Source organism: Neolamprologus multifasciatus, chromosome 6, assembly GCF_963576455.1.
Source record: "Neolamprologus multifasciatus chromosome 6, fNeoMul1.2, whole genome shotgun sequence".
Taxonomy (NCBI): Eukaryota; Metazoa; Chordata; class Actinopteri; order Cichliformes; family Cichlidae; genus Neolamprologus; species Neolamprologus multifasciatus.
In genome coordinates, this window is record NC_140444.1 from 34,627,006 (window position 1) to 34,654,811 (window position 27,806).

The window sequence follows — 27,806 nt, forward strand, 5'->3', positions numbered from 1 at the left end:
TTCCTCTTTCTTTCTCCCTTTCCTATCCCTCACTCATGTCTGTCCCGTCTGTAACAACTGAAAATAAAATAAATAATAAAAACAAAGGTCGATCAAATGGACCAATACGGCAATGCCATGATGATCCATTTGGCAAAATAAATCCATTGGGTATCCTTGTTGGTCTTCAGACAACAATTCTGACGGCTAAAGAACCAAATGGGACAGGCGAAAAAAAAAAAAAAAAAAAAAAAAAAAAAAAAAAGAAACATGTCATGTTCGTTGTGGTGAAAGAAGAACAGTGATGCAAGCAGAGCAACATTCTTGACAGGAAGTGATTTGTAACTTGTTTGTGCAACTTTCAATAAGACCACAGACATGATAACACGCACAGGCCTGCAGTAAAACCAGTGACTGTAGAAAAGTCTCCACCGACGCTTATTTTAATACTTTTATCTTCATAATACAAGAATTAATTCCACTGTGGCATGCATCTGATTGCATTTTCATTTGTATTTGTGATTGCTGTTGTGTTTTGATCAGTGTTTGGCTCCTGATGTTATTGTGAACACACACACACACACTCACACACACATATATATATAAACAGTTTGAATGAAATATTTAATTAAACAAAATCTGTAATGATACATGAAAGAGGCAGTAATGCACAGACACACACCTGCTCAGCAGTCATCATAGAACGGGGCTGGTTCATTTTTGTAATCTACATTAAACCAGCTGTGAATAACAAGGCTAAGTGCTCTTCAGTGTAAATATGGATGGACTGACGTGACACTAAGAGGACAAGAACAATACATCCACTCTCTGCTGCTGTCAGACTTACAGCTGCTTTCTCTGTGATTTTAGTGACAATACAAGAAGTTAAAAGTAAACAGTGAACAAATGATTACTCACTCCAAAAACTCAAAGAGATTAAGATGTTGCTAAATCCTTCCTCTTTATCTCTCTGCAGAATAAACAACGTGCCAGTAAAAGGCAAGAAAAGGCAACTTGGTAAGAGATGCAAGCTTCATAACATTTCTTTTCCTGCCTTTTTTGTACAGGAAATGTCTTGTTAGAATTGTATTTACATAGTTTCACAACTAGAAAAAATGAATCTGACTCTATACTTGGCCCTATGCCCTTTAACAATGTGCTGCATTACTAATAGGTGTACTGAAATCTATCTGTTATTCATTTGCATAACACATGGGTTTGACATTAGACTTCCCCGACTTCTTATTTATCTACTGTTCCAGCTACTTGAACAGGTGTGGTTCCAAACCTTTAGTCAAATCCAGGAAGTGGTCACGTACTGGTGATCATGCAGCCGAACAATGAGCAAAAGAAAAAGAAAGAAAAAAAACCTAAGTCACAGACACAAAAACAACCTCTAGACATGGAAGATAAAAATGAAAAATGACGACAAGTTAAGAAACAAAGAGTGGCAAGGAAGTACTGGGGTAAGTGATGATCTGATGGAGCTGAGTATTCAGCAACAAACTATTCAGGACGGTCAACAACAATGACAGAAAACTAACATACATCCATCCTCTTACCCATATCAGGGTCACAAGGGGACTAAAACCTATACCAGCTACCATAGGCCGAGAGGCAGGGTGCACCCTGAACAGGTCGCCAGCAGGGCTAATACAGAGAGATAAACAACCATTCACACCTAGGAGCAATTTCAAATCACCAGTTAGCCTAACCCTGCTTACTGCATGTGTTTAAACTGTGGGAGGAAGCCAGAGTACACAGTGCTAACCACTGCACCACCATATACAAAATACAAAAGCTAACAGACGAAGTAAAACTAACATGAGCACGCAAAGGCACATGGTTACAATATAATACAAGAAATAACACAAGAAATGCTTTGAAACAGAAATATCTGACACAAAAAGATGAACTCTGTAACTCAGATGTAAAGATTATTCTATTTGTCAAGCATGTTATAAACAATCAGTGTGAAAAAAATGCATTTAAAACAACATTTAAAACCACCATCAGAGTTAGCAACAGGAAACAGAAGAGTTCTTTTAAATAATGATGGTTTTACTTTAAGCAAATTACAATTAAACAACTGAGAGCAGGAATGATGCAGACAAAATATAAAACAGACAGAACTAAAGTGAATCGTGGAAAATGTCTAAAATATTATTCTGTACTACTATTGAGTGGAAACAGGACGCATCTTCTTTTCCAATAACTCAGTGCTCTTTAACTCAGCATACTGATGTATTACAACAACAATAATAATTGTATTAATAAATACAAGCTTGCCATGTATTAGCTATTACATACAGTGCTGCAGTGCAAAAACATTTCCTATGTCTCATGAAACTAAAAGAAATATACATTTTAGTCAAGTATACATGACTTCCAACAAACGTGTGAGATGAATTTTTTGCCTGATGGTGAATCAGAAGGTGGACATGAAGGTTTGCACTAAATTTTGGCAATAGACAGCAATAGATAACCTGAATGTTTGTACCAAACTTTATGAACCTGAAAAATCTTGAATGGACTTGTTGTTTTTTCCAGTGATGAACAAGTAGTTTCAAAGAAAATGACAAAATAACCTCAACTCCCCAAACATCTGGACACTCTTTTGAAGAAATATCAGTTGAAGTTAAAACTAGAGGTGTAGTACAAAACTTCAGATGAAATCAGACAATCAAGTCCACAGCGGTTACCCTCAGGGGACAATGAACGCCTGACCAAAATGATATTGTAGAATCATATCTACTGTCCAGTAGCTCTATTAGCAAATGACAATTAAAGAATGGGCCACAGTTCGGCTTCCTTTTGCTTTTATCAGATTTTCTTCACTGTGCTGTACAATTCAGACGGATCCTCCTCTCTGTCCTGGTGTACAGTTCTGGAGAAAAAAAAATAGGACGGCTGAAGGAGGCGTGCTGTAATATGTGTGCCCAAATTCATGTTTCTAGTGTATAAAGCAGCAGACCAGGTCGGTCAGAGAATCACTAAAGTCCACAGCGGTTATGCTCAGGCTACGAAGTCAGTTGGATGAAATGTTTTTCCCACTGTAAATGTTACGTTCTTGGATTTCCTTACATGGATGCATGCATCTATACAACTGAAATTCTTAGTGCTGGTTACCTCGGGGCAGAACTGAAGTTGACTGCAGCGTACTCTACATGCTCATCCTCCTCCTTCACCTTTTGTCTGCGGGATCCAGCTGATCGGATGTTGTAATAAATGGGATCAGGCTGGTTCGTTGAGAATCGGACACTAGCATAGTTAAGCTCTTCATCTTCCTCTGAGTGACTGGGTGGAGACTGAAAAAACACAGAGTTCAGAAACCTGTTGAACTTTGGCTGATTTCCTTCATTTGCTCTACTTACAGTCATTTTACTTATTTATGTTTATGAATATTTATGTTATAAAGATTGGCCAACTTTGGGATAAATAAGCGTACTCATACTCATATTTAAAGTAAGATAAGTAACGTTGCCCAGAGCTCCTCCTCAACAACCCTGACTCTCAGTATAAAGTTCTTTTTCAGTTCAGATCTGGTTTTCAGTCTTACCTCTGTCTTCCCTGTGTGCTGACTTGGAGATGTGCAGGAAACCTGTTCAAGAAAATGTTCAAGGAAATGTTATGGAGCCAGCTAGATTAGACATCCAGATAGGGATGGGTACCGGTATCCGGTGCCATGACGGCACCGGTTCTGACATAAATGGTAGTAACCAGACCGAAAAGCAGCGCACATTTCGGTGCTTTTTTCCCCCTGAAATGTGATACACTTTGGATTCCAGCCAATCATTTTACCTTTCCAAGGATAGTAGGCGGGCCCAGGTACGTACGCTCTTTTAGAGCAGAGCTACAGATTAAAAACGCCCAAGGCGAAGCGGTCAAAAGTCTGGCTGTACTTCACAGCAAAAGATGCAAACTCAGCAGCCTGCAACAAGTGCTTTAAGGTGATACTGTGCAAAGGAAGTAACACCTCAAATCCGATGAAACACCTGGCGACGCATAGCGTTTTTTTAAAAGCCGAAAAATGCGCCGTATTTGATAGCTTGCTGCGAGACCTCACGTAGAGCACATCTACTGCGGGTGTGGTGCCTGTTATCGGACCCGGAGTTAGCAACATCCCCCAAAAACCCGAAGAGGAGAGTCCTGGCCCCTAGCCCTGCCAGTGTAGCAGCAATGATGACAGATGATGATGGCAGCAGCAGCCGTTCTTCTCTGCGTGAGTAGCTTAATGTTGTTCGTGTGTAATTTACGTTGAGTAGGCTAACCACGTTATTACATTAATGCATGTAAGGTGAACTAGCAAACATCATCATAGCTACATGCAGCTGTCTTCTTGTTTGATGGCAGATACTCCCTTCACCCTGGCCAAAAAGGCTAAAATGACCAAAGAAAAAGTGGAAAACAGTTAAACATGAGAGGTCTGTGTTCTCCATTCTTTAAGCACCGGCACCGTTTCAAAAGTACCGGTTTGGTACCGGTATCGGATAAAACCTAAACGATACCCATCCCTACATCCAGAGATTCCAAGCTAGTTTTAAATCAGTGTGCGTCTATGGCCACAGACAGCAGGGGGTCTGATACCACTGTGTGGTTTATCAATCTTGATGTAACTCAAATGGACATTATTAATGTCTCAGTTGCTCATGACATTTTTAGCAGAAAACTCTGATTTACACAGAATATTGCGAGTACTACAGCCACGTTTGAGTTTATCAAAACATTGTTAAGGATGAGTCTAATTGGGGTGGCTCAACTCTTTTCTTCTGCAGGTGTTTTGGAATTTTAACTGACTGTTCAAATTGAATTTTAACGAATAACCAGAATGCAGTTTCACAGGATTTCACACTCAGTTATTAAATGCTCACCTTGTTGTTGTTGTCCCGTCTGTTTCCAGGCACAGGAAATAATGCTGAGGGCTTCTTTTTTCTAGGTCAGGGGGATGAATGAAAAACTTAATTAAAAGTAAGCAATCTGAGCACCAACAAAGGTGATTTTTAATGTGCAGCAGATACTCACGCAAGCAGGAAAAAGACCAAGAGGCATATAATAACTAGGAAAACCACAAGAGTTATTACAGTGACAACTAGTTTTGCCGCCTGTGGGAAATCTGTGATTTAAAAACAAATATAAAAATAAAAACAAGTATTTATATGCAGCCAGATTACAGAATACAGACAATAATCCTTGCTTTGTTTTCTCTTCTATATAAATATTGCTGGTTTTTAAGTTGTAACTGATGGACTGCTTGATTTGTTTGTTTGTTTTGTGAGCGTTATTGTTATCTCACCATATTAATAGATTTGTATAAATTTAACTCCCAGTGATTGTGAATAGTTTGCTATTATTGTTTAGTGTGTCCATGCACTGATTATAAACAATGCCATGAGTTGCTCATTACTACCACACACATTATTATATATAGTGGGTTATGACATGTATGAGCAAATGAGTAAGTGAAATAAAAAATGTACCTTCCCTGACAGTCAGCTGTAAGGTGACATTATGACGTCCTCTGTTGTTGTGGGCCACACAGTAATAACTCCCACTGTGCTCAGGTCTGATGTTGCTGATGGTGAAGTTGAGTCCTGATGCTTTTGCTGAGTCTTCATCCTCCTTGTACCAGGTGTAACTAGCTGCTGGGTTAGCATCGCTGCTACAGGTCAGAGTGACTGAACTGCCCTCCACTATCTCAGCAGAGGGACTCACTGACACAGAGGGAAGTCTCGGAGGATCTAGTAAACATTAAATAAAAAACATGCATATAATTACATTCTATTAACATTATCAAGTATTATTTTTAGAGATCTCCACTGAAAAAAAAAACTAACATTGAACATCTATGGATAGAGACGTAGAGTTCTTCTGTCCATACTGATTCTCAGACTTGCAGGAATAATTCCCGCTGTTCTCCAGTTTAATGGAGATAAAGTGATAAACATCCTTTTGTCCTGTTGCCAGTACTTTGTTGTCTTTGTACCAGGTGTAACTAGCTGCTGGGTTAGCATCACTGCTACAGGTCAGAGTGACTGAACTGCCCTCCACTATCTCAGCAGAGGGACTCACTGACACAGAGGGAAGCTTTGGAGGATCTAGCAAACATTAAATAAAAAACATGTATATAATCACATTCTATTAATGTTATCAAGTATTATTTTTTTAGAGATCGGCACTGAAAAAAAACTAACATTGAACATCTATGGATAGAGACGTAGAGTTCTTCTGTCCATACTGATTCGCAGACTTGCAGGAATAATTCCCGCTGTTCTCCAATTTAATGGAGTTAAAGTGATAAACATCCTTTTGTCCTGTTGCCAGTACTTTGTTGTCTTTGTACCAGGTGTAACTAGCTGCTGGGTTAGCATCACTGCTACAGGTCAGAGTGACTGAACTGCCCTCCACTATCTCAGCAGAGGGACTCACTGACACAGAGGGAAGCTTTGGAGCATCTGTTAATATATAAGAGTTTAATGTAAATTATCAGTGTCTTACACACACTGTTAATGAAAAAACTAAGTTACATACATAGAAGAGTATATTGATGTGTTATATTTATTAAAAGAAATTCACAGAACAAAAAAAAATCCTAAATAACCTTTAGTCCACAAAAGTGTGACAAAATTGTGTAAAATATAAATAAAATACAAATACAATATATTGTTTTGCAACTCATCAGAACACAGAAAACATACCACATCCTAAACTAAGACAATGTACTTAAAAAAAAATATTTATTTTACTCACATTTCACATCAATGGTTCTGCTTTCAGATCTCTTTTGTCCCAGCTTATTATCAGCTGTACAGTAATACTTTCCAGAGTCAGAGGGCAGGATGGAGCTGAAAACATGTTGTTTTTGGTTACTGAGAGGACTGATGACATCCTCCTTGTACCAGGTGTAACTAGCTGCTGGATTAGCATCACTGCTACAGGTCAGAGTCACTGAACTGCCCTCCACTATCTCAGCAGAGGGACTCACTGACACAGAGGGAAGCTTTGGAGCATCTGCAGGAGGAAACATACAATATATAATTACAATATATAGTTAGAACCAAATTTTCAAATATTAATAGCTTATATTCTAAAAGGAAAACATTGTAAACTTCCCAATAAGAAACGAATCAGCTTTATTGAGGAGTAAAGGAGTAAGAGAAGTGAACTCACACACTGTTAGAATGGAAAAGCTCTGATCCTTTCACAGCACAGTTAAAACTGTCTGCAGGTTTTTCTTCAGCTAAAAACTTGTTTGATTTCAATATTAGAGGAAACTCAATGAAACTGCTTTGCTTTGAAGAATTGCTTTGTGTATAATGAGAAGCTGCAGTTGATGTTCTCAGTTGGATAAAGTCGTCTGTTATTTAAAGAAATGTCACAAATATTTGTATGAACACACTTTTGAAAGTGGAAATGATCGGATCAAACTTTATATCACTATTTACTGAGATTTTGATGTAGACATTTGTAACGGTTCTTACATGTGTTCACATATCTTAGATTATAAAACACATCCTGCCATTTGTCCTCCAATTTTCAACAGTATACAGGTTACTAATTTCTGCATTTCTGCATTAGGATGGATGAAAATCCAGCAATCATACCCTACACACTTTTTTTTATTAGTGATATGACCAACTAGAAATAATTCTGCCCTTGCTAGTCACCTTAAACACTAGTCTGTGGTCTTCTTACTGTATTAATATATAATGGCAGTTACTTGTTCAAAGATGAAGAGCCCACTGGCCAGTAACCTGGGCGGCACCATTGACAGATGACTGAGCATCAAAAAAAGAAGGAAGGATGTAAAGGAGTGAGGGAAGGAACCAGGAAAGGAAGCAAATGACAGCCCACTGGCAAAGGCAGTGTTATTCTGCAGCAAGGAGTGGATGTTAACCTGGAAGAAACCAAGGATGCTTCTGTCTGTGCTGCTAAGATTAGCCAAACTCTGTAAACTAATATGCCAACCAATTTTGAATTCGGTGGGAGCAACATGTCTCAAATTAGTTGGAGCAGAGATATTTTTACCTTTTGAGGGTCTGAATATCACAGGCATCCAATATTCATCTCAGTCAATGCACCTTATGCACACAGATTTCTCTAGATTCTCTTAATATTTGATGACATCATGTACTATAGCTGGTCAGATATCCAGAGTCTTAAAACATAAAATCTTTAATTTTACATCGTGGACGATAATTTTGTAAAATTTCCATAATTTGTAGTCACAGGTTTTTACAGATTGAAGAACCTTTGCCCGTCTTTACTTCTGAGAAACTCTCAGTTTTTATTTTTATACCCAAACATGTTGCGAGACTGTTGCCAGTTAACTTGATGCAACATGTTCCTCCAGATGTTTTTAGTAACTCTTCGTTTTCCAGCCTTTTGTTGGCACCATCCAAATTTTTGGACTTGTGTTACTGTCATCAAACTCAGAATGAACAAATATTTATTTTCTTTAAATTGTACATTTTCTCAGCTGATATGTTTTCTATGTTCTATTATGAATAGAAAACATATAAAATGTGTTTATGAGATTTTCTAATCATGTAATTCAGTTTTTTTTCTATTTGAATGCATAAAATAGTTCAGCTCACACACTCAACCATTGAAAATAAAAAGAATAACAGCATTTCTAAAAACTGCAAACATGGTCTCCGTGATATGTAACTCAAGTTTTTCCATATTCCTGCAGCAGTCTCACAACTCTTCAAAAAGTCTTTACAGCTTATAAATGTATTTTACTCACATTTCACATCAATAGTTCTGCTTTCAGATCTCTTTTGTCCCAGCTTATTATCAGCTGTACAGTAATACTTTCCAGAGTCAGAGGGCAGGATGGATCTGAAAAAATGTTGTTTTTGGTTACTGAGAGGACTGATGACACCCTCCTTGTACCAGGTGTAACTAGCTGCTGGGTTAGCATCACTGCTACAGGTCAGAGTCACTGAACTGCCCTCCACTATCTCAGCAGAGGGACTCACTGACACAGAGGGAAGCTTTGGAGCATCTGCAGGAGGAAACATACAATATATAATTACAATATATAGTTAGAACCAAATTTTCAAATATTAATAGCTTATATTCTAAAAGGAAAACATTGTAAACTTCCCAAAACGAAACAAATCCGCTTTATTGAGGAGTAAAGGAGTAAGAGAAGTGAACTCACACACTGTTAGAATGGAAAAGCTCTTATCCTTTCACAGCACAGTTAAAACTGTCGGCAGGTTTTTCTTCAGCTAAAAACTTGTTTGATTTCAATATTAGAGGAAACTCAATGAAACTGCTTTGCTTTGAAGAATTGCTTTGTGTATAATGAGAAGCTGCAGTTGATGTTCTCAGTTGGATAAAGTCGTCTGTTATTTAAAGAAATGTCACAAATATTTGTATGAACACACTTTTGAAAGTGGAAATGATCGGATCAAACTTTATATCACTATTTACTGAGATTTTGATGTAGACATTTGTAACGGTTCTTACATGTGTTCACATATCTTAGATTATAAAACACATCCTGCCATTTGTCCTCCAATTTTCAACAGTATACAGGTTACTAATTTCTGCATTTCTGCATTAGGATGGATGAAATACCCAGCATTCATACCCTACACACTTTTTTTTATTAGTGATATGACCAACTAGAAATAATTCTGCCCTTGCTAGTCACCTTAAACACTAGTCTGTGGTCTTCTTATTGTATTAATATATAATGGCAGTTACTTGTTCAAAGATGAAGAGCCCACTGGCCAGTAACCTGGGCTGCACCCTTGACAGATGACTGAGCATCAAAAAAAGAAGGAAGGATGTAAAGGAGTGAGGGAAGGAACCAGGAAAGGAAGCAAATGACAGCCCACTGGCAAAGGCAGTGTTATTCTGCAGCAAGGAGTGGATGCTAGCTTGGAAGAAACCAAGGATGCTTCTGTCTGGACTGCTAAGATTAGCCAAACTCTGCAAACTAATATGCCACCCAATTTTGAATTCAGTGGGAGCAACATGTCTCAAATTAGTTGGAGCAGAGATATTTTTACCTTTTTGAGGGTCTGAATATCACAGGCATCCAATATTCATCTCAGTCAATGCACCTTATGCACACAGATTTCTCTAGATTCTCTTAATATTTGATGACATCATGTACTATAGCTGGTCAGATATCCACAGTCTTAAAACATAAAATCTTTAATTTTACATCGTGGACGATTCATTAAAATTTCCATAATTTGTAGTCACAGGTTTTTACAGATTGAAGAACCTTTGCCCGTCTTTACTTCTGAGAAACTCTCAGATTTTATTTTTATACCCAAACATGTTGCGAGACTGTTGCCAGTTAACTTGATGCAACATGTTCCTCCAGATGTTTTTAGTAACTCTTAGTTTTCCAGCCTTTTGTTGGCCCCATCCAAATTTTTGGACTTGTGTTACTGTCATGAAATTCAGAATGAACAAATACTTTTTTCTTTAAATTGTACATTTTTGTACATTAGGGGCGATCGTGGCGCAAGAGTTGGGAGTTTGCCTTGTAATCGGAAGGTTGCCGGTTCGAGCCCCGGCTTGGACAGTCTCGGTCGTTGTGTCCTTGGGCAAGACACAACACCCGTTGCCTACTGGTGGTGGTCAGAGGGCCCGGTGGCGCCAGTGTCCGGCAGCCTCGCCTCTGTCAGTGCGCCTCAGGGTGGCTGTGGCTACAATGTAGCTTGCCATCACCAGTGTGTGAATGTGTGCGTGAATGGGTGGATGACTGGATATGTAAAGCGCTTTGGGGTCCTTAGGGACTAGTAAAGCGCTATATAAATACAGGCCATTTACCATTTTCTCAGCTGATATGTTTTCTATGTTCTATTATGAATAGAAAACATATAAAATGTTTTTATGACATTTTCTAATCATGTAATTCATGTAATTGAATGCATAAAAATAGTTCAGCTCACACACTCAGCCATTGAAAATAATAAGAATAACAGCATTTCTAAAAACTGCAAACATGGTCTCCGTGATATGTAACTCAAGTTTTTCCATATTCCTGCAGCAGTCTCACAACTCCTCAAAAAGTCTTTACAGCTTATAAATGTATTTTACTCACATTTCACATCAATGGTTCTGCTTTCAGATCTCTTTTGTCCCAGCTTATTATCAGCTGTACAGTAATACTTTCCAGAGTCAGAGGGCAGGATGGAGCTGAAAACATGTTGGTTTTGGTAACTGAGAGAGTTGATGACATCCTCCTTGTACCAGGTGTAACTAGCTGGTGGTTTAGCATCACTGCTACAGGTCAGAGTCACTGACCTGCCCTCCACTATCTCAGCAGAGGGACTCACTGACACAGAGGGAAGCTTTGGAGCATCTGGAGGAGAAATAAGGAGAATGACAACATGGTCATAACAAAGGAGCTTGCAAAGAAAAGCGTCTGGACTTCTTTAAGTTGCTTGAAGACGTTTCACCTCTCATCTGAGAAGCTTCTTCAGTTCTAAGGTCAAATGGTGGAGAGTCCCAGATATAAACCTGGTGGGAGTGTCCCCCCACAGAGGGACAAAAGGACCCCCTGATGATCCTCTAATCGCCTGAGCCAAGGTGTGGAACTGGGTATGGGTCCCAATCAGCCAGGGTTTTGGGTGAGTTCATTGTGAAACTTGGCCCCACCTTATCATGCGAATTCCTGAGGTCAGATGGCCCAGGATGTGAGTGGGCGTTAAGGCGTCTCGGGAGGGAACTCAAAACTGGATTATAGATGGCAGAGAGTTGGTGTCGTAAACCACCACCTCTGTTCAAAGATGGTCGCTCACAGTGGACATAGATGGCTTCTTTCACTCCTCTTTCAAACCATCTGTCCTCTCTGTCCAAAATGTGAACATTGGCATCCTTGAAAGAGTGTCCTTTATCCTTAAGATGCAGATGGACAGCTGAGTCTTGTCCTGTGGAGGTGGCTCTTCTGTGTTGTGCCATGCGTTTGTGAAGTGGCTGTTTGGTCTCTCCAATGTAGAGGTCTGTGCATTCCTCGCTGCACTGTACGGCATACACCACATTGTTAAGTCTGTGTTTTGGCGTTTTGTCTTTCGGGTGAACCAGTTTTTGTCTGAGTGTGTTGCTGGGTCTGAAGTACACCGGGATGTCATGCTTGGAGAAAACCCTCCTGAGTTTCTCTGATACACCGGCTACATAGGGGATGACAATGTTGTTGCGTCTGTCCTTCTTATCCTCCCTCGCTGGTGTCTGATCTTCTTTTCTGTGCCTCTTTGCTGACTTTAAGAACGCTCATTTAGGATAGCCGCACGTTTTGAGTGCTTCCTTTACATGTGTGTGTTCCTTCTTTTTCCCTTCAGGCTTAGAGGGAACATGTTCTGCCCGGTGGTGTAGGGTCCTAATTACTCCAAGTTTGTGTTCCAGAGGGTGATGGGAGTCAAACAGGAGGTACTGGTCCGTGTGTGTGGGCTTCCGGTAAACTTCGATGTTGAGGTTGCCATTCTCTTCAATGTGCACAGCGCAGTCCAGGAAAGGCAAACAGTCGTCCTTTGTGTCTTCCCTGGTGAACTTGATGTTTTTATCCACAGCGTTGATGTGCGCAGTGAAGGATTCCACTTCTTGTGTCTTGATTTTGACCCAGGTGTCGTCTACATATCTGTACCAGTGGCTGGGTACTCTTCCTTTGAAAGAGCCAAGAGCCTTCCTTTCCACTTCCTCCATGTAAAGGTTGGAACTCACCCGAAACTCTGGCTGATTGGGACCCACACCCAGTTCCACACCTTGGCTCAGGCGATTAGAGGATCATCAGGATCCTGAGGGGGTCCTTTTGTCCCTCTGTGGGGGAAAACTCCCACTAGGTTTAAATCTGGGACTCTCCACCATTTGACCTTAGAACTGAAGAAGCTTCTCGGATGAGAGGTGAAATGTCTTCAAGCAACTTAAAGAAGTCCAGACGCTTTTCTTTGCAAGCTCCTTTGACTACGATGACCTGGATGACTGAGAACCTTCACAGACATGGTCATAACAACTAATTTTTACATGATTAACAGTTTATATTCTAAAACAAAAACATCATAACCTTCTCAAAAAGAAACCAATCAGCTTCATTGACGAGTAAAGGAGTAAGAGAAGAGCTTACACACTGTTGGAGAAGGGAATCGCTCATATCCTTTCACAGCACAGTAAAGACTGTCTACAGTATCAAATGTGTTCAGCTGTAAATATTGTTTTTCTGATGAAAGTTTGTGTCCATTCTTGTACCAGATGTAGGAAGATTGATCAGGTAGCTGACAGTTGTTGTGACATGTCAGCTCTGTCCGGCTAGAATAAGAGTTTACTGTTGATCTCCTCACATGTACCTGGAGCTGTGGATCTGGGAGCAAACAACAGATATTATATTAAAACAACTCAACATACAGACAGCTGAAAAGCTTATAAATGTTTAAAGTGATTCCAGTGAAAATTATTTTACTCGTGACAGTCAAAGTGACTCCAGGTACACCAGTATATTTCCCTCCTGGATCGTTTGTTGTGAATCTGAACTTGTACTCAGCTGAGTCGCTCTCTCTCAGGTCTGAGATTCTCAGAGTGCAGTCGTTGTTTTCACACTGATGCTGAACTCGACCTGAATACTCTGGATCTGTTTTCAGGTCCACAGGTTCATTCTTACTCTCTTTTGTGAGCCAGAATGTCCTCACAACTATGTAAGGATTATGTGCTCTGGATGGGTATTTGTAGGTGCAGCGTATCTCCACTGTGGATCCTTTTACAGCACAGATCTGAGTAGAAGTGTAAGTCACTCCCCAGCCATACTGACCCAGAACGACTGTAACACAGAGCACAACATAAAAAAAAATAAAGTTAGATTAACAAAAATTAAACAGACTCATTTGGATTAGTATTTTTCTGTAGGCTACATTCTCAGCTTCATGTCATGGAAAACAAAGTTTGCAGGTTTTTATTTTCAGCTAAAGATTCATCTGATCTTCACATTAGAAGGCAGGAACTCAGTGAGAGCAGCTGCTTTGTAGACCGAGTGTAATGAGAACCTGCAGTTACTGTTGTTGTTTGGACAGATAATTAGACTCTCACTTAATGTTAGAATAAAACAAACTATAATGACAAATGATTTGCTGATGATAAAGGTAAATGTGTAGAAGTTACAGGCTGCTAGAGATGATTGCATTGACCCACTGTTGCTCTGTGCACAAGGTAAGATGAGTTTGAAATTAGTTTAAACATGTTTCAGCCATCGTATGAGAGTGAAGGCAGCATGGAGATGGTTAGCAGTGATGATGGAGACAGGAGAGGACGTGGGAGAGGAGACGCACGTGTAACAGTAACAAACACATAAAAGTAGAAACCTTTGTTGGAATTATTGCTCATGTAGTTTAATGTATTTCAGTCTAAAATCTTCAAAATCAGAAAAAGAAACAAAAAAAACTAAAGCAAAACTAAATTTTGAATAATTGTATAAACTTGTATAAAAGTAAGTTATCGTTGGGTTGAAAACCTCGTTACTTTTTGTTTTGTTATTTATTCTGTTGTGTTTAATGATCATTATTTTCTGACCTTGATGGACGATTTCATTTTAACCAATGGGATTTGTTGTCCAGCCTTTAGCTGTTTCCTGTCTGTTTACACTGGTAAAGCTGCTTAGCGCTACACCCGCTAAAGGTGTACCTACAATGCTAAAGGAATGTTGTTGCAATTCAGGCTGGATAGCAGCTGAAGCCTGAGGTCTGTTCGGTCAGCTGCTACATCTGGAAACCTGTTTTTTGTGAATACACGGTGCTTTGCATTGGTAAGTTTTTTTTTTAAATTGGATATCAAGAAAGCGAGTCCACAGAGAACTTCCACAGACCTTCTGGAGATCAACAGAAGAATGATGATCTTTCATTGCGATGGATGGTGAGGCACAGCTCATATGGAACTGAATCTTGCAGTCTGATTGTGGCAGGACAAAATGTGCAAAACATACATTGATTGTTGGACTGGTTTCACACCAGTAAAGTGCCCAGATCACCCAACAGGCCTGAACTGGACAACACTGACACTGAAAAGACCCGGGTCTGAATTCATTTTACTTTATTATATTTTTTTGGTATTCGTGCACGCACGCTGTATTCGCTACTGTTGTTGGTTGTAATACAGTTTACAATATTTTAATACAACGAGATGCAGTTTCAACATCTTGTGGTTGTGGTTTCCTTGTGGTTACCCATCCTCTTGGCTCCTACCATTCCTTAAGTTTCTAAAATTGGCAATTTTTTGTTATTTTTCTTACATACTGGTTACACGGGCAGAGTGACATGCCCGTCACTGCAATGATATAGATTCTTACACAGTCAGTATTAGAGTTTTTGTTATTAAAGGGTACATTTTAGATCATCAATAATTCATTTAGAAACCCCCCCAAAACAGGAAGGCACTAATCACTACTGTAGTAGTCTAAGCACTACTGAAGAGCAGGTTAGACCCAAAATAGGCCTAATGGAGTATTTTGGTAGTTTAGTCAAATTGAGTTCCAGCACACACTTAAAACATCCACTGCTGACCAAAATGAAGCACAATAAAGAGAAATAAAAGGGGAAACATAGGAGAACAGGACAGGATTTTAAAAAGAAAGCAAAATAATAAATACCTAAAACAGATAAAAGTAGTTGGACCTCATTCTGATTTAAAGGGTAAAGAATAAAAAATAAAAATGTAGTCTATGGAATTAACAATTTCTTACACAAGTAACTTCTGGGATAAATTACACCCAAACACACTTATATAACAAGAGACACACTGACACATAGAGACACATCAGCAGAACCACAAAGAAGGACACAAACACAGACACAGAGACATGTTCTCATATGGGGACGTTACATGTTGGCTTTTCTGTGTAACGAGCTAAAAACTTCCATTTCACAGATAAAGTTTTGTTTCTAAACTTTTCAGGTTCAAGTGATTAAAAGTAGCTGAAAATGCATCCCAAACAAGAGCTCAGGCCTCAGCAGCTTCAAAGTCAAACGTTAAATGACTCGTTCATTTTACAGAGCAGCTTGAAGTGGCTGTAGTGTCACTATCACTTAGTCAGTGGCAGCCATGACTTTACAATTTGTTCTTTATGTAGACAAAGAAAAAAGGAAAGAGGTGAAGTGAGACTGATAGTCTGGGTTTTGTCAGCATGAAAACAAAAAGAGGAACAAACAGTTCACACTGATAAACGTCAGCCATGTTCATTCTGAGAAAATCCACTTAAACACAACAAATACATTCTGTGAATCTAAGACGACAGATGATTTATAATAATTAGACTAAGTTATTGGGTCTTTCACCCAAACATCATCAGTGTCCAGATTTATGGCACTGGAATAAAACGCAGATAAAATGATTATACTGCAAAACTCTGAACTGCTGAGTGTTAACAGTGCAAAGAAAAACATTCAAGAATGGAGACAGAAGGCTGGAGCTGCAGAGCTGTAAGGACAGACGATGTTTCACACAGCATCATTTTACAGATGGAAGAAAAATACATTCACCTGAAAACAAATCAGTGTCTGAATTATATTTTCTGTCACATTTGGTTACTCAAAGTAGAATTACTCACAGCAGACCAACCTGTCACAGTGAGGAGAACAAATCCACTGACTGCTGTTATTACACTCATAGCTGCTCCTCTCATTGCTCTGTGTGAGCCGTTAAAATGCAAGTAGATAACTGACAGTCCTTTCTGCAAAGCAGAAGTCGACTCAGCCCAGTCTTTAAGATACAGAAGTGAAGTGTTAAAAATGACACCCTCTCATCTTCCTCCTTATTTGCATACATGGTTAACCAGATGCAGGTGGATAAAACTTCAAGACAGCAAACCTGCAGTTTTACCAGCAGTGACAGCGTGTCTGATATTCTTTACAACGTCTTAGTCATCCAGGAGATGCTCTCTGTGGCAGGAAGCATTTTTCAATCTGTGAACAAATGTTTTTGATGTGATACAAGTGTGTGAGATGGACTCACAACACTTTACAGAATTAGAGCTGAGCTCAAAATAAGGTCAGAGTTAAAGATGAGTGTGGTCTGAACCAGGAGTGCTGAGAAAAGCACACCTGAACTGTGAAAGCTAATTCCTGGTTATCTTCTTTGTATATTCATTATAGTTTAAATGTGTGTGTAGGTGCCCGTATGATCAGCTGACTAAACACAGTGTACATAATAACCTTGATAGCATCGAGTAGAGAATAGAGCTCTGCCCGTCTCTTGATATTGGCAGAAGAAGCGCGACGAGACAGGTTCAACTTTTATTGCAGACAAATTAAACAAATGCACATTTGCAGATTAACAAGTTACACATGAATATTGAAAATGCAAACTGGTTAATACACACGGCAGCTTCAGAAAAGACATCAGAGGGTTGCTCTGTGTGTGTTACATACTACACATATTACACTTGTGGTTGGCAGAGTTGGTTTATTGTGGTGCTTTTCAGTGTTTCTGCAGCATCTTGCACAACAACAGTTGTTGCAACACAATTCTTCAGAAACTCTGTTTTCTATGATGGCCCTGAGAGGCCAAACGGACTGCAACTTCAGAAAACACTTGCAAAAAGAAAAACACCTGCAAAAAGAAAAATGCTGCAAAAAAAAAAAATGCTGCAAAAAGAAAAATGCTGCAAAAAGAAAAACGCTGCAAAAGCACACACAACACAACGGAAATGTTTCTGGGGAGACAATTGCAAAATTGCAAAAAAAATTGCAGCATTTTTCTTTTTGCAGCATTTTTCTTTTTGCAAGTGTTTTCTGAAGTTGCAGTGCGTTTGGCCTCTCAGGGCCATCGTAGTTTTCACTTTAAATAAAGATCAAGTTTGAATCAAAACATCAGCAAAGAAAACAGCCCCACCAAAACTAAAAATTTGTAAGTACCTAATTATAGCTATGCAGTATAGCACCCACATTTTCAGTATAATGCTGTTTTGCATTGCATTGCTGTTCTAATGCAGTTTTGTTTTTATTTATGTTGGAAGTGATAGCAAAGCTGTACGTTTACATTTTTCAGAAATCTCTCAGTCAGACCGTGGTATATCATGCCTGGGTGGAAACTAGCGAGCTAACTTCACTTCACGAAGCTCCTGACAATGGTAACAGTAATGCGCCGACAATCCATCAAGCAGTGCGGCTTCGTAGCTTACCAAAGTTGAACTAAAACATTTTTTGACAGATTTTTGAGTGCTGTGTACCACATAAAACCGGTTCAAAGTCAGTGAGCACAATCAGAATTCGTATATAAGATGCACCGGATTATAAGGAGCACTGCTGATTTTTGAGGAAATTAAAGGATTTGAAGTGCGCCTTATAGTGCGGAAAATACGGTACTCATATGACTATGCATGTGACAGATTAAGAATCTTGAATCTTCACCCTTCTAAAGTACAGTAATTACAAATATGCCTGTATACTGTGTCTCTTAACTTGGATCATAATTAATAACCATTATAGATTATGAAAAGGGGTGGAAACAACACCCACCACCGGGGGAGGCGGATCGGAGGAAGCTCTGGTGGGAAATCCGGGAGAAACTAGCCCAAGAGCGGGTCCCAGTAAGTATTTCTCCAGGTTTTTTTTGTTTTTATATATATATATTTAAAAAAAAAAAAAAAAAAAAAGAAAGCTGACACTTGCAAGACTTTATCAAAGGTGTAAACATCACAGCAGATGTCTTTGTGTCAACTGAGGATAAAACACGAAAACATGGAGGAGATTTTCCTGGCAGACAACCTTAAAAATATTCTGCAGTAGAACAAAAACTGGAGAAAAACATGAAGCAACATGTGAGCATTACCTGATGCTGCTGAATTAAAGCAGAGCAAAGTACAGCTAAGCATTATAAAAAAACAAAAACAGCGTCCGACAGTGCTGTAAACAACGTTAGACTGGTGGGTAATAAGCCAGAGAATAATGCAGAAAACAGGTTTTTAGATGGGAAACTCATCCTCAGAGAGAGAGAGCTCTGCATGAAGTGTGATTTTATCATGGTGGAAGAAAAACAGCCAAAGTAAGAGGGAATAAATGACGACGTTTATGTGAAGCGAAATATTGGGGTCTACTTTATATTCCAGCTCTAAAGTCAATGTTGTCGTCACTCATGAAGACTTTTACTGTCCTGGGGACAGGAGAGAGGAGTCTCGTCAGAGGAGCTATAATTTTATAGCTTGCAAAAGTAGAAACAAATAAGTGTTCATTTGAATTCTTGTCTTAGTGATTGAAAACGGTCTCACTTTCTGCCCTTCACTGTTTGTGTCTAAGGCTAAAAAACTACTTTATCTAAATTAAACATGACTCTAAATATTACATATTTAGTTGTGTGTGTGTGTGCACAAACGTATTTTATGTATATAGATTTCTTTTCAATTATTACTCATGATCAGTGTTGGGTAAGTTACTTTAAATTAGTAAATTAGTGACATTACTAGTTACTTCTATCAAAAGTAATTCACTTACTTCAAGTTACTTATTACTTTCAAAGTAACTAGTTACTAGGGAAAGTAACTTTGGTTTTACTCAGAATTCTTCTATAATTGTGTTGCTTCCCTAACTGGATACCAGCAAGGATGCCAGTCTTCTAGCTTGCTTACATGTTAGCACTATCCTGCCACAAGTGCACTGTGCCACCTAATGGCCTGAACCTAGAATGGCAGTGTAGTAGTGTGAGTGCAAGTTAATGATGAAATGAATGAAACTAAATTTGAAATTAACAATGTTTGTTTTATGTGTCACTTTTTTATCTAATAATAATAATAATGGATTGGATTTATATAGCTGTAGCGACTTCCACAGTCGCTAGAGGCCGGGGATGGAGCCCGCCTATTTGCCTGACGTGCTGTCAACTTTACGCAATAATGCGAGAGGTGGAATTGTTTGCTTGTTTATTAAAGTGTTTACAGAGTAATGTCATCTCGCGATTTGGACTCTTACAACGCCACAGGCTCTAATGTAACAAGGCGAAACATGTTGTGCAGCGGTCAACAAAAACTACGGCTACCCAGCCCTCCTCTCTGTCAAAATCAAAACCAGTGAATGACAGACTGACAACGCCCTCTTAATGTCACCGCTAGCACCCACGTGACTCCCATTACACATCACCATAGCAACCAAACAAATGAAAACCCAGTGATCATCAAAAAATTCAATACATTCAATTATGGCTCCTACCCACCAGCCCCTAATTATTAGGATCCCTTCTAATAATTACCCATAATTAACCAAGTAGGAGACATAAAACATGCAGAGAAAAGTCAATCATTTACTGTATTTCAATATTACCCACAGGAATCCTATAGATAATCTTAAAGTCTATCTTTAAAGAAAAATGAGAGACATTTTATGTCCAAATACAATCAAAGTCTGATAATTGGACCCAGAAGTCTTTAACTGTGATCTGCCTCCAGCAGTAGACACAGTTTGGTAATAGGTCAATCCAGGCAACTAGTCTGAGTCTTAATCCGAACTTGACGAACAAATCCTCTTCGGTCAGGAAAAGTCTTTATCACACGTCCCATTGGCCAAGAGTTTTGAGGTGCCGAACTGTCCATGATGAGAACCAGATCTCCCACGATGAGGTTCCTTTTTACTCCAATCCATCGCTGACGTTCCTGTTGCTGTAGTAGGTATTCCTTCACAAAAACATCAACTTTCACTCCTCTTGAGGCCATATCTGCCGGATTACTGGCTGTGTCCACATATCTCCATTGTGAGGAAGATGAAACTCTTAAGATTTGTGAAACTCTGTTGGCCACAAAAACCTTGAATCTTGAAGTCTCACTCCTGATGTATTTAAGAACAGAAGCACTGTCTGTCCAAAACACAGAATCCAGAAGTTCCATCCGCAGCTCTTTCCTCCAGAGTACATCCAATCGACTGGCCATGGTTGCTGTAATGAGCTCCATTCTCCGGATGGTGAAGGATTTAAGAGGAGTAACACGAGCCTTTCCCACAACAAACGCACAATGTCGTTCTGAACAAATGTTTTCAATCAGCAGATAGGTCACTGTTCCATACCCATCCTCACTGGCATCACAGAAATGGTGCAACTGAGCTCTCATGATTTCTCCAAATCCATCAGGTTTCAGACAACGACTCACTTCAAACTTGCTCAATAGCTGGAGCTGCTGGAGCCGTGTTAACCATCTTTTGGAAAACAGCTCTGGTACATTATCGTCCCAGCCGATTCCTTCCTGGCATAGATCTCTTAGGATTTTCTTAGCAGTTAAGACCACAGGACTTAGCATTCCAAGAGGATCATAGATAGAACTGACAATTCAAAGGATTCCTCTTCTGGTGAGCGGTCTGTCCTTGAGCACAATCTTGAACTTAAAGGAGTCTGATTTTATGCACCACTCCACACCCAAAACTCGCTCGATCATTGAGGAATCTAATTCCATGTTCAACTCTTTCATGCCTGTTGCTCTGTGACTTTCAGGAATGGATTCCAGCACTCCAGGCTTGTTGGTGATCCACTTTTTGAGTGGAAATCCTCCTTTGGCACACAAAGAAACCAACTCTTGGTACATTAACACTGCTTCCTCATCAGTTTCAACGGACACAAGACAATCGTCCACATAAAAACAGTGCAACAACTTCTTCACAGCTTCCTCACTGTAGAGATGTCCAAAGTCAGCCGCACACTTTCAAAGTTGGCGCAACTTGGTGATGAAGTTGCTCCGAAGAGATGTACATTCATCCTGTATTCAGATGTTGGTTGTTCCAGATCACCTTTAGGCCACCAGAGAAATCTCAATAGATCTTTATCTTCAGCTGGAACCATGACTTGGTGGAACATGGATTCAATATCTCCCATAATTACAACTGGCTCCTTCCTGAATCTTGTGACCACTCATATTAAAGAGCTTGTAAGATCAGGTCCTTGTAAGAGTTGGGAGTTTAAAGATGTTCCATGATAACTCACTCCACAGTCAAACACAACTCTGAGTTGCTTCTTGGTCGGATGGTAAACACCATGGTGTGGTATATACCACAGCTTGCCATCATTGCGATCGATCTCCTCTTCCGGGACCTTTTCAGCATAACCTTTAGCCAGAAGCTCATTCATGAAGACTTTGTACTCAGTATGAAACACTGTGTCTCTCTCAAATCTCTTTTTTAGAAAGCGCAGACGTTGTTGAACAACTTTCTTATTGTTTGGCATACTGATACTGGCAATTCGAAAAGGTAATGCTATCTGGATATGACCACCCACATATTTGGCAGAGTTAGTCACTATTTCCAGAAATCTCTGATCCTCTCTTGACAATCCAACCTGCTCATCAACTTTGCTCTCAGGAAAGTCATTCTTGAACTGTTGCTGCCAAAGCTCCTCCAGCGTGACAACAGAAACTCTGTTGACTGTAACTTGTGGATGCTTCTGATCACATGTAGCTTCACAGTTTCCTGAAAGTGGCCCATTGATGGTCCAGCCAAGCCTTGTCCTTATGGCATATGGTCCTCCATCAACACTACACACCACTTCCAGAGGTTCCAAGGCTTTAGGAATGTTGGTTCCAATCAGAAGTTGGATTCCTGCATTTATTTGAAGCAAGGTTATGTGTTTTAAAAGTGCCCATCCTTCAATATGTACAGGCATGGACTCCTGTGTGTACACTTTTGGCAGCTCCAGAAATTCGTCACCACAAAGAGCGGCAACCTCCAGTCCTGATAAAGTGTTGCTGCTCACAATTCTTTCTTGGCCCATGGTTCTGAGGAGGATGTTTCCTTTCCTTCCCTCAAGGTGTAGTCTGCGCATCAGACTCTCAGTGCAGAAAACTGCAAAATCCTCTTACGGCAATCTTTACTGATGTGTCCTATACACAAGCAGCCAAAACAGATGCCATTTTCCTTTAAGAAGGTTATCTTCTTCTCATGAGCCATTTTTCCCAACTGTGCACATACGTCCAACATGTGTCTTCCTCCACAACAAATACAGACGTTCCTTCCAACCTGATTATTTTTCATTTCCATTTCCGCAGGCTTAGGTGTACTCTCCGCAACTTGCATAGTGGTGGCAAAGCTTGTTCCTTTATTTCCAGGTCTGCCTTGATACTTGGGTTTACTTATTCCTTTAGTTGGTAAAGAAAGCGGAGAATCTTGAATATTACTGAATACAGGATCAGTTAATATTCTTATTTGCTTCTCCAAAAAGTCTGCAATATCCATAAATTTAGCTCTTCTCTTATGCTTTTCTTGCAGGTCACAAACATGGCTTCTCCATCTGTCCCTGAATTTATACGGCAATTTTTTAATAATGTTCACCATATTAGAAGGCATGTCCAAATCACTCAGATGCTGCACCTCCTCCATTGCATTACAGCATCCCCTGAGGAACAAAGTATAGTTCTGAAGAGCTTTTACTTCCTCTGTTTTAATCAATGGCCATGAAAGTGCCTTGTCCAGATATACAGCTGCGACCTTCTGTTCATCGCCATAGTGCTCTTTTAACAGTGATTTTGCCTTCCGATAACCACGATCTGAGTTCATTTGTTGACAGCTTCTCACCAATTCCTTTGCATGGCCTCTTGTGTACTGTTCCAAAAAATATAAACGATCACTGTTATTTTTCGTATTGTACTCAACTGCATTCTCAAATGCTTTAATAAATGAATAATATTGAAGTGGATCTCCATCAAAATGAGGTATTTCTCTCTTTGGTAAAGAAAAGAGGCTTTGTTGTTGGATTAAAAGTGTTGTTATTTCATTTTGTTTAGTCATTATTCCAATAACATCATTTTGTGGTTCCAGTTCCACCATACCATTTGTATGACAGTCATTTTGTCCATTTGCATCAGATGGGTTTGAAGGAATAACTGAATATTGTCGAGGATGCTTATTTTGAGAAGATTCAGTCAGCATGGCTTGTTGCATGACACATTCCTGGGTTTTATCTTTTCTCCTGTTTTGAGTTTCAGCATTAGTCAATGAATTTTGTTTTGCAGAATGTGAGGTACAAATTCCAATGCATCAACATTAAGGGTTTGTTTAGATCTTTCATTGGAAATGTATGAATTCATTCCATCTGAAACTTTTGAAGATCCTTTTTTGCTTGTTATACTTTGAGCTTTAAGGACATTTATTGTAGCCATTTTTTCAGCAATTTCAGTGTCCAACTTTAGCCTTTCCTTTCTTTTACGAAGACGTTCCTCCTCTTCTTCCAGTACATGTTTTTCATCCAATAATTTCTGCTTTATCATTGAAGCTGCCAACTCTGCCTCAGCTTTCATACGAACAGATGAAATTGAAGATCTTGATGAAAAAGTTTTGTGGCTTTCAACATTTGAAACACTATCACTTGGCTTGATATCATCCTTCACTTCTGTCTCAGTATTTGATGCAACATTGTTTTCCAGTAAATTGATTTGCTTTGGACAAACAGCAGGGTTTTGTTCTCTTTGATTTATCCAGTTTTGAATTTCATTTAAAAACACATTGGTGTATTTCATGATACTTGAAAACCATTCCTCTTGTTTTATTACTTCTTCCTCTGGCACCAAAGGCAGCACCTCAACATGTGAACTTGAAGCCTTTTCACACAGTGCCTTTAAATCCACCACATACTGCTTAATTTGAGAAAGATTTTCATTGTGTTGCATGAGCGCTTTCATTTTTTGTATTAGTCCTTTCATTTTATTGACATATATTTTGCATTCATTTTGTAATTTTTCGATTTTATTCAACAATGCCTTTCCAGTCATTTTTCTTTCTCTCTTTCCCCCCAAATCATTAGAGGAACAATCACCACCTGTTTGACTCATGATTTTCCCCGTTTGTTTGTTCGATTTTTTATTTTAATCCTCAGTGATCATCCATTAAAACATATCCACTGGAAGCCACAATAGACTTTGACCATAAAATCCTTTCAACGTAACGGCACTTTAATTGTCCATTTGAACGTCATCCAAGCAGCATAATTAATAAGACGCAGCGCAGACATCAATCCAAGAGCGAAGCAAAAACGTTGCACATTTAACCAACATTCATTCCGTTCAGTGTCTCCTCTTGAAACATCTCAGCGCTAATGCAATGTGGCTTCCTTTTCCACAACCAGACATGCACAGGTATTCTTACCTGCGCTCCTCAGAATTGCGTCAGGTGTGTCGGTGCTGCTCGCTCACTCATTCAGATGTGCTGCACTTACTTGGCGTCTTTCAGGTTCCTTGATCTGATTTCTTTGATCCTGCTTGTGGCTTGCTTCTCCAGAATGCCGTTTTTTGTTGACTAAAGATGTAGCGACTTCCACAGTCGCTAGAGGCCGGGGATGGAGCCCGCCTATTTGCTTGACGCGCTGTCAACTTTACGCAATAATGCGAGAGGTGGAATTGTTTGCTTGTTTATTAAAGTGTTTACAGAGTAATGTCATCTTGCGATTTGGACTCTTACAACGCCACAGGCTCTAATGTAACAAGGCGAAACGTGCAGTGGTCAACAAAAACTACGGCTACCCAGCCCTCCTCTCTGTCAAAATCAAAACCAGTGAATGACAGACTGACAACGCCCTCTTAATGTCACCGCTAGCACCCACGTGACTCCCATTACACATCACCATAGCAACCAAACAAATGAAAACCCAGTGATCATCAAAAAATTCAATACATTCAATTATGGCTCCTACAATAGCGCTTTTCAAGGCACCCAAAGCGCTTTACAATGCCACTATTCATTCACTCTCACATTCATACACTGGTGGAGACAAGCTACGGTTGTAGCCACAGCTGCCCTGGGGCAGACTGACAGAAGCGAGGCTGCCATATCTGGCCAACACCAGTAGGCGGTAGGGTAAAGTGTCTTGCCCAAGGACACAACAACCAGGACAGAGAGCCCTCTGTCTGTTTTAATCAATTTCTATTGTTTCAAACCTCTATAAATGCAAACACATCATTTTGGGGTTGATGCAGCAGTGTTATAAATCTAATCATTGTACGTAGTATCACTAGGAAGAAGCAGTGGATGACAAAACACGACATACAGTGTGTTAAAACTTTTGAAAAGTATATTTATTTTTGCCACTGAAATTGGTAGAAAGTTTACTTTTAGCAGTGCCGACATTAAACTGTGCCTCAGACCATTTAGGAGCTGTAGGTATCAAAATAGTGCAAAAATGGTTCAACATGAACACTGAGGTTTGTCCATTCTGTGTAAACTCTAAGCTGAACTGCACCAACTGCAGACCTCATGTTCAGTAATGATGGGCAAACTTAAAAGTATTTTCAGCCTCACAAAGAGAAATAAATTAAACAAGTACTAAAATAATATAGATAGATAAATAAAATATGATGTTAGATTAAGTGCTTCAGTGGTCTAAGATTCTAGCCTACGTCACAGCGTCACGTGCGCTTTTTACGTCCAACATGGAAACTGCAGTCGTGGTGCTTTCGGTTGTACTCGGAACTCGGACATTCTGCCTTCCGAGTAGGAAGATGTAGGTAACTCCAGACTGCAGATGAACTGCATATGTGTTTAGTAGTAATTTGTTTTTGTAGAAGGCTAGCAAAACAACCGTTTCCGAGGGCGTCACCATATTGGAATCCCGACTTCTCTGACGAGGCTAACCAGAATGCCGTTTACTCGAGTGAGACATCATTCCCAGGTTCATGGTCCGATTTCCGAGGTAAAAGGAACGCAACACACGAAGTAACGAATAACGACCCTATCTAAATCCCAGTAACGATAAAGGTGTTCCTGATTTTGGCATAATAACTAGTTACCGTGCTCGTTACCACAATAATAACGTAGTTACTATAACGGGTTCCTTAATAACGCCTTAGTCACTACACTGACTGTTTATAAGGTTGGGGAAACCTGCAGTCAGCTGAGACTGAAGAAGTCACTTGGATGAGCGACAAAACGTTTCTCCCAGTGAAAACGCTTCGTCCAGATCAGAATCAGCCTTCTGGGATAAAGTTGTTTCCATGTCCACAGATTATATGTAGTTGCCACAAATACATGTTGTTTCCATTTCAACCTTTTTAAAAGTAATGTTGAGTCTATAGAAACGTTTGGTCACAATAAATAAATGAATAAATAAAAAGAGAAAAATCCATAAACCAGAATTTGGACCCATAGTGTGCAGGAAATTACAGATTTTTCATAAAAACCTACAATTGTATCATTTTGGTTTGGTTTTGTTTTGCTCTCAACTCTGATTTTAAGCCTGATTTTAAAGACTTAATTCAACTTTCCTACATTTGCCTTTTAAAACAGTGAATGTAAATGTCGACACACAGTACCTGACACAGAGAGAACGACGACAACAAATCCTCTCACTGCTGTATTTAATCTCATAGCTGCTCCTCTCATCTGTCTGTGTGACTTCAGAGACAATGAAACATGTCAGCAGGTAAATAATGTATCCAGGAATCAGACCCATCAAAGAACAGTTCTACTTACAAATGTGAAGGACGTTGTCTAAAGATTTCTTTGCTGTGGTCTGCAGGCAGATAAAGGAAGTGTTTAAATATACCAGCTTCCTTCCTGTTCACAGTAGGACAAATGCAAGTAAACACAAAAGTTAAAACTACTATTAATGCACTTTGATTATCTTCACTCGTTCAGTGAAAAAAATAAAGATAATGTTGTTCTCAGCATGTGCTCTTTTTTCTTTAACTTGTATGAACTGATTCTTCTGTGGCACTGAAATGAATCAGTGCAAAGAGCATTGGTGGGATGATTACGGTGGCCCCTAGAGACAAAGCACGTACAAACTCCAAAACACTTGCAAACTCCAAAACACGTGCAAACTCCAAAACACGTGCAAACTCCAAAACACGTGCAAACTCCAAAACACGTACAAACTCCAAAACACTTGCAAACTCCAAAACACGTACAAACTCCAAAACACTTGCCAACTCC

At 39.5% G+C, this 27,806-nt stretch overlaps 1 protein-coding gene across 3 annotated transcripts; it reads right to left on the reverse strand.

Annotated features, from left to right (window-relative positions):
* Window positions 1-249: 249 nt before the first annotated feature.
* On the reverse strand, window positions 250-27,806 carry LOC146517476 (B-cell receptor CD22-like). 3 transcript variants are annotated; one of them, XM_085164338.1, is made up of 14 exons: window positions 27,185-27,806; window positions 13,403-13,756; window positions 13,070-13,303; window positions 11,054-11,314; window positions 8,726-8,986; window positions 6,727-6,987; window positions 6,171-6,431; window positions 5,814-6,074; window positions 5,457-5,717; window positions 5,002-5,092; window positions 4,851-4,911; window positions 3,539-3,580; window positions 3,109-3,287; window positions 250-2,866 (listed from the first exon to the last, which is right to left on the reverse strand). In XM_085164338.1, the coding sequence occupies exons 1-14, from the start codon at window positions 27,252-27,254 to the stop codon at window positions 2,803-2,805; spliced, it is 2,661 nt and encodes an 886-aa protein (XP_085020464.1). In that variant the 5' UTR covers window positions 27,255-27,806; the 3' UTR covers window positions 250-2,802. The 3 variants fall into 3 exon arrangements, with proteins under 3 accessions (XP_085020464.1, XP_085020465.1, XP_085020466.1); XM_085164339.1 differs by lacking the exon at window positions 27,185-27,806 and adding an exon at window positions 16,543-18,067; XM_085164340.1 differs by lacking the exons at window positions 6,171-6,431; window positions 27,185-27,806 and adding an exon at window positions 16,543-16,722.

Excerpts from the sequence above, each read along its gene's own strand:
- LOC146517476 (XM_085164338.1), bottom strand. The coding sequence starts at position 27,254 with ATGAGAGGAGCAGCTATGAGATTAAATACAGCAGTGAGAGGATTTGTT. Across the intron at positions 8,987-11,053 it reads CAGAACCATTGATGTGAAAT|ATGCTCCAAAGCTTCCCTCT; the intron begins GTGAGTAAAATA and ends TTCCTCCTGCAG. Across the intron at positions 3,288-3,538 it reads AGCACACAGGGAAGACAGAG|TCTCCACCCAGTCACTCAGA; the intron begins GTAAGACTGAAA and ends GTGTTTTTTCAG.